Source organism: Marmota monax, unplaced genomic scaffold, assembly GCF_021218885.2.
Source record: "Marmota monax isolate L192 unplaced genomic scaffold, Marmota_monax_Labrador192_F-V1.1 WCK01_AAM20220418_F8-fsc00010, whole genome shotgun sequence".
Lineage (NCBI taxonomy): Eukaryota > Metazoa > Chordata > Mammalia > Rodentia > Sciuridae > Marmota > Marmota monax.
This window is the reverse complement of record NW_026692321.1, coordinates 16,813,854-16,829,660: the sequence shown is the minus strand read 5'-3', so window position 1 is coordinate 16,829,660 and position 15,807 is coordinate 16,813,854. Positions and strand designations below refer to the sequence as shown.

At 46.8% G+C, this 15,807-nt stretch overlaps 1 protein-coding gene across 5 annotated transcripts in view; it reads left to right on the top strand.

The window, feature by feature from the left end:
• The window catches only part of Itsn2 (intersectin 2), a 126,669-nt gene extending 111,861 nt beyond the window's left edge, over nucleotides 1-14,808 (top strand). For 4 of the 5 annotated variants that reach the window (XM_046441363.2, XM_046441362.2, XM_046441361.2 and 1 more), the window contains 10 exons: nucleotides 1,770-1,876; nucleotides 2,708-2,891; nucleotides 5,461-5,559; nucleotides 7,255-7,422; nucleotides 7,815-8,030; nucleotides 8,543-8,664; nucleotides 9,445-9,527; nucleotides 12,677-12,760; nucleotides 13,233-13,406; nucleotides 13,915-14,808. In XM_046441363.2, the coding sequence (XP_046297319.1) occupies nucleotides 1,770-1,876; nucleotides 2,708-2,891; nucleotides 5,461-5,559; nucleotides 7,255-7,422; nucleotides 7,815-8,030; nucleotides 8,543-8,664; nucleotides 9,445-9,527; nucleotides 12,677-12,760; nucleotides 13,233-13,406; nucleotides 13,915-14,072 (1,395 nt within the window). In that variant the 3' untranslated portion in view covers nucleotides 14,073-14,808. Of the gene's footprint in view, nucleotides 1-1,769; nucleotides 1,877-2,707; nucleotides 2,892-4,485; nucleotides 5,560-7,254; nucleotides 7,423-7,814; nucleotides 8,031-8,542; nucleotides 8,665-9,444; nucleotides 9,528-12,676; nucleotides 12,761-13,232; nucleotides 13,407-13,914 lie in introns of those variants that run through there. The other variant, XM_058578388.1, reaches the window with a different exon arrangement.
• Nucleotides 14,809-15,807: the final 999 nt, after the last annotated feature.

Here is a 15,807-nt window from a genome sequence, read left to right as displayed (position 1 = left end):
TTGGTTTATATTTGTGCCTATTAATGTTACCAGTGACCTCTAAGCTGTCCTTGTTAGAGAAGCACTTTATAATGATTTATGTTGGATGGAAAAAGAAAGAAAAAAAAAGACTTTGTTTGCATGGCTTTTAGTTCCCAGTAAACGTGTCAAGGCGCTCAGGTGAGATGTCTTAAATAAACCACCCGAAGAGGACACATGCACCTCACACCTGGCATGATCTGTCTGCATCTGCCTCCCAGCAAGGCCTGGACCTAAATGCCCCTCAGTGCAGGTGCTCTGTTCCCATAGAAGTTCCCAGAAGACCTGACTTATTCACTCTGCTTCCCTCACAGAGCCCGGCACAGAACTGCTATATAGAGTTAAGAAACAAAGTGACATAAATTAATTTGTTGATAAAAGAACAGCTAGAAACCAGAGCCGTTCCTGTCCTTAGTGGCAGCCTCAGAGCAGAAAGACTGTCTTTCTAGGGTCATTCTCATAGGAACATCCTGGCATCTTCAGTCTTCAGAGGGTATCAGTTCATAGCATTTATATCTTCATTCTGTGAATCCACATTCAACTCAATTCAACAAACATCAGCCTACCAGGTGCAAAGCACTATGCCAGAAAACAGAGATGAAAAAGGAAGTTCGTGTCCTCAGGGAGGTCACAGTCCTGTTGGGAGGCAGAGTGGGATGCAATGAAAGCTAGCTGCCAAAAGAGGGGTCCACCCCCAGCCAGGAAGGACTTTTCCAGCTGTGCTTCAGGAAGCAGAAGTGGGAAGGTATGTTGGGGTTTGGAGCCCAGAGGTTGTGCAATATGGCCAGAGTGTCAAGTACCTGAGGGCCAGTTGGTGAGGTCAGAGGGGGAAGATCTCACAGACCTGTGAATCTCTGGAAGGAGTTGCAGCTCAACCCACCACCAGTAGGGGAGCCTTTGAATGATTTCAGTGAGGAGCAGTATGTCATGGAAAGATCACATATGAGAAGCATAGTTCCAGATAACCATTCTATGTCCTTAAGATTTTAAAGTCATTTCCTAGATGTCAGATTTGTGTATTGGAAACTTGGACTTAGAATCAAATAGAGCTGAATTTTTATTTTTGTAGCTGCTCCATGTTCTAGCTTTGTGACCTTGATCGAATGACTTGGTAAGTCTTTATTTCTTCCTGAGCCAATTGGGAAAAATTAATACCTGACTCCCTTTATCTATATCATCTGAGAAGTTCTGTGAGAACTGTATACACACCACACACATGTGAACACACACATCTGCATATTTATACATATGGAATGCAGTTGGAGAGTATTTTTCCTTCCTCTCAGCCAGCCACCCTCTGCGATCCACACCTGCTTGGGGATCAGTCTGGGGGCCCCACTCTGTTTCTCTACTGAATTCATCACAAGCCATTCCCAAGAACTCTGGGATGCTCAGTCCAACAATAGTCATGCTTTCTCAGTTCTGCAAGGTCTTACACTATGTAGATAACACATAGATACCTGTGTCGGGGTCTATTTAACCTCCATAATGTCCCTGTGAGATGGGTAGGAGAATCTCCTGTGATAGCGGTTGTTACCAGATTCAGTCCTTAGAATCACCCTTGATAGAACCCAAATAACAAAAAGTAGGGAAATTATGCAGTTTAAAATTTAACAATCATATAAATATGCTTATTTAGAATACCATGATCTTACTAGTTTGAGTGTATGAAGACACTGTTTAATTTACAGCACACATAAGGCATGTATCCACACTAAGGTTAACTTATTTTTTCTATGTTTTGAACTTAGGTTTTTCAGAAACGGATGGCAGAGTCAGGCTTTCTCACTGAGGGAGAAATGTCCTTAATATTTGTTAACTGGAAAGAGCTCATCATGTCCAACACGAAGCTGCTGAAGTGAGTCATGAGCATCCCGGTCACTGCTGCCACACTGACTTTGTCACGCATCACCCCCTGCAGGGGCCACTTCACAAAGGAATCTTCAACTGTTTCTGCTCCCTCAAGCTTTGTAAAATGCCCAGTCACTGTAAAATACATAATTATTGAGGAAAGTCAAGAAATATAACAAAGAAAATATTTGATTAAACAAAGACATGATTAAATCATTAAGCAAGTGCTATAATTCCAAATATAAGTGCTATAATTCCAAAGTGTAAGACATCTGGCTCTGGCAGGAGGATAGTGAGAGTCAGAAGAGGAGCTGCCACTCATGCCCCAGACGTAATCAGAGTATGGCAGTATCCTAAGTCCTGGTGTGAAATTCCACTGCTCAGGTCACTTGTCATCCTTTACACCTAGGGGAGAATGAGCAGTGGGGCTGGGCTCTGTCCCTGCTGATTTACCTCTGCCCGGGCCTCTGCAGCTCTTGTGCCTTTTTTCCCATACAGACAGTGACAGTGCCCTTCTTATTGGTTCATTTGAATTGGTTAGTATTTTTCAGAAGAAACTTCACTAAGAAACTGAAGTAAAACCGAAATAGGCCTAAGAAGCCCAAGTGTATAGACGTCATTTTTTTTTTCTTTGCTAACATTTCCACTGGTTGACTTGGTCAGCAGAGCTCTAGAACTGCCCATGTACCTCTCCTTCCTGCTGACCTTTCCCTCCCAGTGCCAGAGGTGTCCTAGGTAACTCTCTGGGTGTCATTATCTTTGGTCTCCTATGGCATTCACCCTTTAATTACCAGGGACATTCACTGAGAAACACAAGGTGAGAATATGTCATTTGCAGGGCCTTGCGGGTACGGAAGAAAACTGGGGGTGAGAAGATGCCAGTGCAGATGATTGGGGACATCCTGGCAGCCGAGCTGTCCCACATGCAGGCCTATATCCGGTTCTGCAGCTGTCAGCTTAATGGAGCAGCTCTGTTGCAGCAGAAGACAGATGAAGACTCAGACTTCAAAGAATTTTTAAAGGTAACTCCATCTGGGGCCTTGCAGATGTCTTTTGCTGGGATAGTAGGCAGGCCAGCCCCCTTCTGAGCTGAAAACAGCAGTGTATTTGGCCCCATAGGGAATCTGAGCAGTGGAGAAAGGGGTCCCCATCTATTTCCAAAGAAAACACAAACATGGAGAGAATTTTCTGATAGCTTTGTGTTTGTTGCCTTTTCTTGGCACTGGGACCATGATTTTGCCCATTGAATAGCAGAGTATTTTGTTTCTTAAGCAAACTTATTTATCAGCTACTTGATTTTCCCAAAGAAAGATTTATAAAGCTATTTAATTTTTAAATTGTATTTATATAATATTCATCTTTTCCAGAAGGAATATAAAATAGCACACTTAAATGTATAAAATGCAACAAGATATGGGGCTGGGGTTGTGGCTCAGAGGTAGAGCTCTTGCCTACCATGCATGAGGCACTGGGTTTGATCCTCAGCACCACATAAAAATAAAATAAAGATATTGTATCCACCTATAGCTAAAAAATAAATATTAAAAAATGCAACAAGATAAAATAAAACTTACTTAAAATAAGCAGATAGCCAGGTATGGTGGCATGCACCTGTAGTCCTAGCTACTCAAGAGCTACTCAAGATGTTAAATGATCACTTGAGCCCACAAGGAAGGAACCAGCCTGGGCAACACAGTGAGACTGTGTCTCAAACAAAACAAAATTAATAGAAAAACAAACTGTGTCAAAAGACACCAGGAATTATCATAATGCATAAGATGCATATCTGTGATCCTATACATATACCAGAAGTGTGCAAAGATGTCATCAAAGCTTCCAGAAACTGATGAGAAGAGGCAAAAATGATCAGTTCTATGAAGCCATGGTCATAAATTAAATACTAGAAGTGCGAGGCCAGGCAGGGTGGCACACACCTGTAATCCCCAGTGGCTCAGGAGGCTGAGGCAAGAGGATTACAAGTTCAAGATCAGCCTCAGAAACTTAGCAACACCCTAAGCAACTTAGCGAGGTCCTGTGTCAAGATAAAAGAAATAAAAAGGGTTGGGGATGTAGCTCGGTAGTAAAGCAACTCTGGGTTCAATCCCCAGTACCAAAGTGGGAGTGGGGAGGTTAGAACTGTCCTCAGAAAGAGAACACTCCATAGAGATAATGAGCCACCGACTACCTTGTAACAATACAGTAGTGAACTTTGTATAGCTGGTTGCTGGACTAAAATGTCACATTTGGAAAAGTTCTTTTCACTGATGTTGCTCAGTAATACAAACTATTAACTCCACATGTTAAAAGGATGAGGGAAATGAAAGCAAAATGTGTTTTCTTGCTCTTCTTTACATTTCTTTATGGTTCTTGTGTTCATGAAATACTGCAAATTGGGATCTATTATGGCAATAACCTGTATCCCAAAATATTACTTTTTAAAACTCATAAAGAAGTAAAAAACATGAAGATGCTTGTTATAGCAGCACATATAGACATCTATCCAAAAACAAAAGGAGGAGCAGTTTTAATGTCCAATAATGGGGAAAGATAAATAATCATGCATGTATTTTTCAGTCATTAAAAATGAATATTCTAGACACTAGCTACTCTCTTCAGGTGCTGTGCTGGTACTGGGAGTAGGAGCAAACAGGATTGGTCCTTGGCCCCCCAGCCTCCACAGCCTAATGAGGGACAGAGACACCTAAAACTTGATGCCTCTACCTGCATTGCCCAGTTCAAGTATGGTATATGCTAAAGGTGGCCAGAGAAGGGTCATGGAGAGAAGGGAAGGCATCCGGGAGAGAACCTAGCCAAGGGAAGCTGACCCAAGCTTGAGAGATGGGTATGAATCAGCCACATGAAGAAAGGGCCACAGAAACAGTATCAGCAAGCTCACACCTTCAGCACGCAGCACACAGCAGGTGCTCAATAAATGGAAGCAATTGTTTCAGATGAAGTAGAGACAGTAGGCATGATGGGGTAAGGAAATCAAGAGCCCTTCAGGAGACAGAGATGGGAGTCAGTGACATCTCCCAGATGTGCTTGTGGGTTGGTGGCTGCATGTCAAAGGTTGCTGCCAGCTCAGGAATGGAGGTAGAAAAGATGGCTTTTACAAGGGAAGATGACTTCATTTGGAGTATGTTGAAACTAACGTGCCTTTGGAACATCAGGTAAGGAGGAATGTCACATGGGAGGGTGGAACACCAGAGAACGTCTGGGTTACAGATGCTGGGCCTCAGCTGCAGGGCATCTGAGGTAGTAGCTACAGAGAGTGGGCAGAGGAGGAGAAGGATGCGAAGACCAAGGCCAACGGGCTGGGAAGGCAGCCAGGGGAGAGTAGTTTTAGAAGCAGAAGAGGAATGGCCGCACAGGCTGCCAACGGCATGTGAGAAAGAGCCCGAAGCAGCCTCTGGGCTTGTGAGCACATGGCTGAGGGATTTCAGCTGCTAACCTGATATGAATCATTTTGGATCCCAAGTTGTTATAAGAAATTTGAAATCTGAAAGGTGGTCAAAGGCAGGGGTATGGCTAGGGTTCCCCTTGTTTTGACTGGGGCAATGAGTTCCTCATAAGCCTCTCAATTGTTTGCAGAAGCTGGCCTCGGACCCTCGGTGTAAAGGCATGCCCCTCTCCAGCTTCCTACTGAAGCCCATGCAGAGGATCACCCGCTACCCGCTGCTCATCAAAAGTGTGAGTGCCACACTGGGCGGTCTTAATCACACTGGGCTGTCCAAATGTCTGCAGAGATTCCAAATGTCTGTAGAGATTCACAGAGGCCAGATACTGAGAGGTTTCAGTATGCCAGTCTCGCCCTGCACATGTGTGACCCTGGAAAAGAGGTCCACTGCCGCACAGACCATGCTCCTGTGTCTCCGTATGCATGTGCATGCATAGGGACATACACACGCAATTCAAAGGCTAAAGCCTAATGGGCAAATAAAAGAAGCATCTAATGTCATCCCACTCTCTAGAAACTGCCAAAGTAGCCCAGTCTCAGTGTGCTTATCTGGGTAAGGTGAAGGCCTCTCTAAGTGTGTAGCTGTGGGGACTCCCTTGGGTCCAGAGATAGGGCAGAGTCCCCTACCTCGGGCCCCATAACCATGAGCCCCAGTCTTTCTTCTGAGATGCAAATTCATCTTCCAACGGAGCACCTTTACCCAGATGACCCAGACATCTCTAACTCAACACATCCTGGACAGACTGTGATCAGCCCTCACTACATCTCTCATCAGCTTGCTGACCAAACATCCCTTCCAAAATTCCATCCATTTTTGTTTTTGACATAGCAGTTTAGGCATCTTGAAGCAGTACACCTTCAAAGGAGAAGGCAGACTTTCCAAAGGACTATTCCACAAAAAATCATTTATATAATTTACAATGAAAAACAGTAGTAATCACATAGGACTGATACTTCTATTGATTAGACCCCATATTACAGATACCTATGTCATGGCTGGGGAGCTGGATTAATTAATTACACGTTAATCCAGCTCCCAGCCCTGTAACTGAAATATCTGGGGCCAGATATATTCCAGAATTCAGAAAGTAATTCAAATACCATAAATTTATTACACAGCAGCAAAACAAGGGCAGCACTTAAAACCAATCACTAACATTTCTACAAAGGAATACAGGAGCCATCAGTGAAAACAGAACAAGCAAATACATCTCTTCCATTCAAGTGAGGTTTGCCACCAACCAGTGCCGAATAAGAACTTGAGGCTTCCAGACTTTTTTGCAGTTGGTCTTATAAACAAAGGACTGTGGGCCTGTCAGACTACAGTGCCGGATTCTAAACAGTGGTGGTCTGCTGATGGGCCTTTAATTTCCAGAGAGACCCCACAAAGTTGTGCTGGCCTCTGTGAAATCACTTCAGAATGGACTGAGTGCACCTGCTGAAGGTGTGACTTCACTGCATTTCTCCTGTGGAGGGAAGTCATTGCTTTCATCAGAATCTTCAAAGAATCATTGACCCTCAAGATGTAACGAACCATTGCTCTTCAGCAAGTTAACACACTTGTCAAAACTGTAGTCAATTTATATTGAAGGGCTCACCACCCTAAAGGCACAAGATACGTGACCAATTATGGGTGGACGTAGGTCTGTACCCTTTAACATAAGGCTTATTACCAGACCCAATCAGAGCTACAGATCCATAGAGTATCTGTCGCCCCCTGTTCTACCACATTACCTGTCCTTCTGTCCCTAAGGGATGTGGACTGTGAACTTCTCAAGGGCAGAAACCATGATGTTGTTGGCTCTGGTATCTCCAGAGACTGCCTGGCCCCACCCACGTGAGCAGGCAGTGACGCTCGGTGGATCAGCAGCTGTTAGGAGGCTGAAAGGCACAGAGCCTCCCACAGGACACTGCCTGCTCTCTTCCAGATTCTGGAGAACACCCCAGAGAGTCACGTGGACCACTCCCCCCTGAAGCTGTCCCTCGAGCGGGCTGAGGAGCTTTGTTCTCAGGTGAACGAGGGAGTTCGGGAAAAGGAGAATTCAGACCGACTGGAGTGGATCCAGGCGCATGTCCAATGTGAAGGTCTAGCAGAGGTGAGGCCTGTGGCTCAGCCAGATGCCACTTGGCAGACGCTGGGTGGGGACCCAGCTTCTCACCTTCCCCTAGTATGGAAAGTACACACCTGGATCAGGTGTGCAGGCACCACCCTGCGTTTCTTCTCGGTCTGTCACCTTCCTGTCTGTAGAGACAATCTGAGTTTTGTTCTGAGTTCTCTGAATTCAGCTGGTAGAACCAGTATTCCGAGGTGTGCATGCGTGTCCATTTCTGCTGGGCCATGTGCAGATCTCCTGTGTGGAGGCGAGATGCCGGCCACATCGTCTCCTAGAGAATCCCGCCACAGCACCCTCGGCCCGGGACCTGGCCTCTCAGGGATGCTGGGATGGTTCTGGGGGACTTACAAAGTGACATTTTCTTTCTCTTTAAGCAACTTATTTTCAACTCCCTCACCAACTGCCTGGGGCCCCGGAAGCTTTTACACAGTGGGAAACTATACAAGACCAAGAGCAATAAGGAACTACATGGATTCCTCTTCAATGACTTCCTGCTGCTTACCTATATGGTCAAGCAGTTCGCTGTTTCCTCTGCCTCCGAGAAACTTTTCAGCTCCAAGTCCAATGCTCAGTTCAAAATGTATAAAACGGTGAGTACTGCCCACCAGCTATAGCACCCCGGGCCTGGCCAGGCTTCACCTTGACCTCAAGAGCCTGCCCTCCTGGAACTCTTCGCCTGTTTTAGGTGGCTCACGCTTCTTTTGCCTGGAAGGAGTCCAGTGTGGTGGGTTTTCTTTGTCCATTGATGGCATCTGCAGAATCCAGCTTTGGATTTTGGCTTCCTCCTTGCATATTGACACCTGGTCCCACCTGTCCATATCCAGCATCAGGTCTCTAATAAACAGCCTGACACAGGGCCAGGTGTCAGTGTGCAGAGGAGAGCCTGTGGCACTCAGAGCTCCTGTCCCCAGTTCAGCAACGCCTAATGCACCCCAAGTGTACACAATGGAGGCCATTTGTTTCTCCCTGGGTAAAAGACCTTAAACGCCAGACAGTCTCCTTTCTACTTCTCCACAAGGCTCTTCAGAACAGAGACTCTAGACGTAGGTGAGTGGAGCATTGGCCCATCTCATAGCACATGTTTTGGCCCTAATTCTTTCAGCCCATTTTTCTGAATGAAGTCTTGGTGAAACTGCCTACAGACCCTTCCAGCGATGAGCCCGTCTTCCACATTTCTCACATTGACCGGGTCTACACCCTCCGAACAGACAACATTAATGAAAGGTCAGTCCTGCCCCTGTGTGTTCTGCCTTGACATCTAGGAGAAAGCCTGGACCTATCCCTCTGCCGTGAACCTGTCTCCGCCCATGCTCACTTCCTACTAACTGTCCTCCCCTCTCTTACCTCACCCCACTCCACTCCAGTCCCATGGTAGACCCTGGTTTAGATGTACCGAGTCAGGCTCCTCCTACCACGCCTCTCCCCACTCCCTCCCCACAAGCTTTCATGGTGGCAGATCCAGGGCCTCAGTCTCCACTGAGGTCCTATCAGGGATGCCCCTGGGTGGTGGTCCATGGCCTTCACTGGTTTCTGAGATCCTTCCTGTGCTGCTCAGCCTCAGTCCTCCCTGAACCCCACATCCCTCAGACCTGCACTCCGCCAGCCTGCTGTCCCCCCTGTCCCCATCCACAAGCCACTGGCCAGCCTTCCTGGGGGAGCGCCATAGCGGCTGCCTCTGATGGCAAGCCGGTGCACCCCTCCTCCTCTGCACAGTTCTCGTGCTCTGCTGTCATCTAGGTGGTTAATTTCGTCTTTAGCTCTGGGTCCCCAGCACCTTGCAAGGGTCTGGTGTTTTGTAAGCAGCTGAGAACTGTCTTTGGAAATATCCAATTCAACCTCAATTAGCAACCAGGTTTTTCATCTGAACTAATATCAGGTGTACGATTCAAAACTTGCTAATGCTGAGATTCGCAAGAGAAAAAAGAAGGGCAGAGTTGTGGGGTTGTGGTTGAGCCCTGGAGGCCCTGGGAAGTCCCCCATGGCTGTGCTCTGCTTCTCCTGCAGGACAGCGTGGGTCCAGAAAATCAAGGCAGCCTCTGAGCAGTACATTGACACAGAAAAGAAGAAGCGAGAGAAGGCTTATCAAGGTATCTGGTGGTGCCCTGGAGGGTTGGAACCAGTTGCCAGGGGAATGTGGGCAGGGGGGGTCTGGCCCAGGGGACACAAGATCTGCCTCTACAGTGACAGGTGATGGTGACATGAGCTAGCAGAGCCCTGGCACCAGCCCTTCCCACTGCAGCTGTTCCAAAACTCCCTGAGCCCCCACCACAGACATGGGCACCTGGTGCCACCTCTGGGGCTTCCCTTCTCCCTGCAGTGGAGACTATCCTTTCTGTTTCACCACCAGTTCTTACTCCATTCACGGCTAACCTCACACCTGCGGGACTCCTTCTGCTCCCCTGACTCCACTCTCTGGGCTCTGGAACACTGCTCCTCTGCCCACAGCTCAGTTCCACCTTGACCCTCCAAGGCCATGTCCTGGGCTCTCAGTCTGCTCCTCCTCACTTCCACACCCTGTCCCAGAGCTGTGGAAATGGCTTTTTCAAGAGCATCAATGACCTAATCAGGCTTGGGTCACTTCCTTGCTGAAGCTTCCTGGCCCAGTGGCTGAGGTTCTAGGCTCCTCCTTGCCTCTGGACCCCATCACTTCCCAGGGGTCCTCCTAGCCCCAGCCTTCTTTCTTCATCTCCCTCCCAGCTCTTCCTCCCCTTTTACCAGAGTCCGCCCTCCTGAGCACTCTCTCCCTGGGGACCTGCCTCCTCTCTCAGTGAGGTCCCAGCTGCCCTGTCCTCCAGCTCTGACACCAGTTCCTCCCCAGACACCCTGCTCAGCTCTCCCCTCCCCTGTGCCTGTTGGCATTCCCAGTGGGGTTCACTAGCCTCTTTCCAACAGTGGCTCCCCCTCCTGAGAAGCTCTGTGGATGGGAGCATTGCCCTTGACCACCAGACTGAAACCTGCCCTCTGCCTGCCCCCCAGCCTCTCATCTCATCAGCGGCTGAGGCCTGTCCTTCTCCGCCATCATCCTTCCCATCTGCCTGGGCCTTTCCTTCAGTCTCCCGCCAGGTAGAGCACCAGGCTCCCTTTCCCTCCACCACCCATCCTCTTCATTTCTGTAGTATTCTGTTTACAGAGCTGCTCTTAGCATGCTTCCCTTACTTAGGTACCTCCCCTTTTGCCTCTGAAATGGAAGACAAATTTCTCATCCTAAACTCAGGGCCCATCCCCAGCATTCCCTCCTGCCCAGCCCATCGCCCACCATTTCCTAATCCTGGCCTGTGCCACTGCTGAGTGACCCACTCACGGCACCCAGTCAGGCCTTCCGTGTTCGTGCTACCTGTCCACCTGAAAGGCTTCACCCACTTCAGTGTTCTTCCCATTCTTCAAGACCCAAGTCAGTCACTGCCTCCTTCCTGCTGCCGTAACCAGCCTGGAGCCCCCACTGGGCTTGCGCCTGTAACACACTCTGAACTTGAGTCCTCAGTTGCTCTGCTTAAGTCCCCTAAGCCACTTTTCTGTCTTCATGACCCTCAGCATCCTCAAGGCAACTCTCTTCCCTCATGTCCACTGGGGCTCCGTATTGGTCACAGTGATTGTGCTCACTCTGTTCACAGATCCTCACCAGCTCAGTGTGGCGCCTCCCCACTCCTGGCCCTCTGACCAGAACTGCCATAGCCCTGGCACTCTCCCTCACCTCCATGTGAATGCCAAGCCCCTCCCGGCCACCCGTCCCAGCTGTGCCCAGACCTGCCCTTGGCCTCCTCCCCAGTGGAGGCCAGGGCTCCATCCACCCCTGCCGTGCCCTGTCCCCACCTCACTTCCTCCTGCCTGCCCAGTCCTCCTGCCAGGCTCCTGGCTCTGCAGTTGCAGCTCTTTGTGTTTTCATTCAGGTTTCCCTTATTTTTAAGTTCTGTGCTCCTGAAGGGACGTGTGAACTGGCTTTCACCAATTGAATGTTACTTTAGAGGTACTTTAAAAGCTTGCTATTGAAAAATCAACGAATCATTTCATAAAGCATATAATGATGTCTTAATTGGCCAAAGATGCAAATCAAAATTTTTCTATTGAGTTTTGCTTACCGTCGATATCTGTATATATTCTGCATTCCATGTGTTCAGTTCTTTAGACCTGTGTCGATTACTTACTCTGTGTCAGGTTCTGTGCTACAAGTAACTGAGTCTACAGAGAAGAGTAAGGACAGCCCCTGCCTTCAGGGGGACTGAGGGCACATTCTGAGGTGGAGAGAGATGGACCTTTCTTATAGAGAAGGCATACATGCTTAGAGCTAAAAAAGAAATCAGTAGCTCACCAAGCATCCTGTTTATGAATACTAACCTGCTTAACACCTGCTTAACTTCATGTTTATCAAGATGAGCCCACTGACTCATCTTTCTCCATATTAAAAGTATTCTGAGTCCCTCCTTAAATAGAACCAGACCTTCAGTCAAACTGCCTACTAAGCTATACTGTTTATGCACATGTAATTGGAGTTTCGGTGAATGGTTTAGACTTTGGTATCTGATGTTTACATTTTGGCCCTGCTTCTTAAAAGCTCTGAATGGAGTACATTATGGTCCTTTCTCAGCCTCAGTTTTTTCTCATCTATAAAATGGGAAGCTACCTTATAAGGTTTTTATGCAATTTAAATATATGTAGATATCTAGCACATGCTTAAAACAGAGTAAGTATCCAATGTTATTTGCTATGAAGTGCTGAATAAATTACATGCATTATTGCTTTGTTAATATTACTACTTGCTAGGTAACTGAGGGTTAATAAAGGATGAATACAACTGTCTATGTGCCACATGGCTCCTCTTCGGCAGAGGAGACAGATATTATACAGAATCTCAGACCCAGTAGGCTGTGGAATGCTCATAAATCAGAGTAGTGAATACACAGAGGAGGGAATGGGCCGGGGAGGTAGCTATGAGATTGACTGGGTGGTGAAGCATGAGTAGGATGATGAGGGGCAGGGACTGCAGGTAACGTGTTCCTGTCAGACAACACTGCCCAGGTGCAACAGCTTGTGAGGTTGGAGTAGTTTCATGTCTGGTTAGAAAGACAGACTGTGAGGGCTGGGGGTGTAGCTCAGTGGTAGAGGTGTTCTTAGCACTCACAAGGCCCTGGGTTCAATGCCCAGCATCAAATGTTTTTAAAAGTATCAGGAGAGACTGAGGGTCCACAGCCCATCATCACTGCACAGAGAAATTAATATAACTCATCTCCCTCTTTTGTAGCCCGCTCTCAAAAGACATCAGGCATTGGACGTCTGATGGTGCATGTCGTTGAAGCCACAGAATTAAAAGCCTGTAAACCAAATGGTAAATGCTTCTTTCACTCAACAGACATAGCAATGCCCTGCTCTTTGCTGGTGACCCTCTGCACTCTGAATGATGGGATGCATTTTTAAAGTCAGTGTTCGCAGTGCCACAGAGATGTGATAATCCACTTATTGGACCAGTATTGTCACTCTGGTTCCCCACTAAGTACCAATGCCTGCCTTCCTCAGCGCTTCTGCATTGAAACGCACAACGCAGGTTGCATTGGCATTGCCCAGGCTCATGGGGAGGGGGGTTGGCTTTAGAGCTCACAGTCGCTTCCAAGGGTTACAATGAGGCTTCATGCTCGGGAACAGAGGCTGTACTGCCAGACCACAGGGCAGACGGGGTCTTTCAGGCAGTGGCCCTGCTGCGGTGGTCTCTAGTATTGCAGACCTGGTTCTGCTTGAGGGCGGCCCTGTTCGTCAAGCATTTCACCTACGACGTCACATGTCTGTGGTTCATTTCTGTTTAGGAAAGAGTAATCCATACTGCGAAATCAGCATGGGCTCCCAGAGCTACACCACCAGAACCCTCCAGGACACACTGAATCCCAAGTGGAACTTTAACTGCCAGTTCTTTATTAAGGATCTTTACCAAGATGTGCTATGTCTCACTATGTTTGACAGAGACCATTTTTCTCCAGATGGTAAGTATAACTTGGCTTGGAGGTCAAAAGATGTTCCTAGTTTTCTAGAACTTAGGGTCTGTATCCAGGATGCTCAGCCATTCATACACCCCATGACTACTATGGAAAATGACAGATTTGTGTCATCTCGTTTTAGCCACAGTGGACGCCCTTCCTCAGGAGGAGGGGACGGTGTCAGATGCATTTCAGGTCTTTGACCAGAGTCACTATCTGCACGCACCAGCTAAACCCTGTGGGGTATACCGAAGGAGTAGAACGTTCTCTGACCAGAGAGACTTGGACTACAAATAGGCAGCTGCCCTTAGACAAATCTGTTGTCATTGTACATGCATCTATTCAGAGTATCAAACAGCCATAAGTTAAAAGAAGTTACTTGTTTTGGATGTAAAAGTTTTGTGAACCTCTTTTAGACACTTCTCTTGAGGTAGTCTTTTTTTTTTTTTCCCTGCATTTAATAGTTTTATAAAGAACAAAGACTTTAGACCTTTACATGATGTTTATTCACCAGATTTCCTAGGTCGTACTGAAGTTCCAGTGGCAAAAATTCAAACAGAACAGGAAAACAAAGGCCCTACCACCCGTCGACTACTGCTGCACGAGGTCCCCACGGGGGAGGTCTGGGTCCGCTTTGACCTTCAGCTTTTTGAACAAAAAACTCTCCCTTAGGGGATTGGGGAGGACAGCACCAGAGGCTCTGCCCTCAAGACTGGGCTCTCCTGGGACTGAGGAGCATCACTCGGCTTCATCCATCACAAAGCCATGCAAGCTGGAGCCTGTATTTTATTGCACACTAAATCGCTAGCAATCTATGCAAACATGACCTTTCCTATAAAAAAACAAACCCCACAGCACAGTGCCTTGTACTAGTGTTAACATGTTCAGCTGTGTTTAGATGCCAGGTTTCCATTTTCAGGGCTATAAAAGTATTATGTGGAAATGAGGCATCAGACCAACAGATGTTACCACTTGGTGAATGTGTCTACCAGGAGGAGTGGTTTGGTGACACTGGACCATTCCACACCATGTGACCTCTGCTGGGTCACGGCACTCAGGAGGTGAAGGGTTGGGATGAAACGCTGCAGCCTCAGCGCTCCCGCAGCTGATACTGATAGAGCGTCTACTCGTGCACTGAATAAAAACAGAAACTTGATCCTTTTCTTCCTAACTAGATTTTATCATTCTCTGCTATGACAATATAGATTGAAATATAAAGGGGGAAGCTTGATGTACTTTAAATACTGTGAATTCTAATGATGTGGAAAATATTTTTCAACTTTAATTTTCTGAAGTATAAATTATTTATGTAAATTCCTTGTTTGCATATTTCATAGGACATGCATCTTTAAGCTTTATCATTGCCAATATGTACAGAAGAGAATAAAAATAAAAGTTTATGAAGTTATCTTTCAAAGTTTGATTTATTTTCTACATGAAACACTTTTAAAATGTAATTTCAGAGACTGCTGATAGTGAAACCAAATTTCTTTTCTGGTACAATGGGGAAAAACCAAAGATGGGGTGACAATATGGCCAAGAGACCCAAGGCCTAGCTTGACTCTGCCATTGTAACTTTGGTGAATCTGTGTTTCATGTTCCTGGGGCAAAGTTTCTTCACTGGCTACAATGGAAAATATAATTCAATATATTCAAATTTTTTAAATCCATCATTGACTCATTCCATGTATTGGTCCTGGACAATGATTGGATAAAACAGACAAAAAGAAGAAGAAACAGCATTTGGAATTGACAAGAACAACTGAACATTTTGCTCACTTACAGCAAAGTCTGGCGGGTCAGCACAGCCTCACTGAGCAAGCAAACTGCTGGCTGTCTCTCAGGTTTGGAAAAATGCATGTGTTGGTTCTGGAACTAACTGTGGGCTAATGTCAGAATGCCTGCCATGTCCCTAATGATCGGGCAGGTTTAAAACCAGCTCTGGGGTTTGTTTGTTTGTTTTTTAGCTGTAACTGCAGAACAATCCTCTTCCCAGGACTACTGGGGACTTTAATTCTCACTAGATGAGCTGTGACTAGTACCATTTCTCCATCTTGAGACAAGTCAGGTTCTTTGGGCAGATTTAGGACAGAGTCACCTGCCTGATCTGAGTAAGATGGCTTGGAGGATAATTCACGTCAGTAATGCACCCAGCAGCTCCATCATCCTCTGGAAGACACTTGGCCAAAGGGTAACTCCACCTTCCTAAAGAGGATCCACTTCTTAGCAACCTGGCTTTGTTACCAAGTGCGTCAGAGGAGAGAGTGTCCCCTGGGGGCATTACTGGGACTGACTGGGAGTGGGACACTATTCGTAAAACCTGGATATTGGCCCCGAGCCAGCACTGTGCCTCTCTGAGCATCAAATATTAGGGGATAATAATCCATCTTGCTGTTAAAATTCTCAA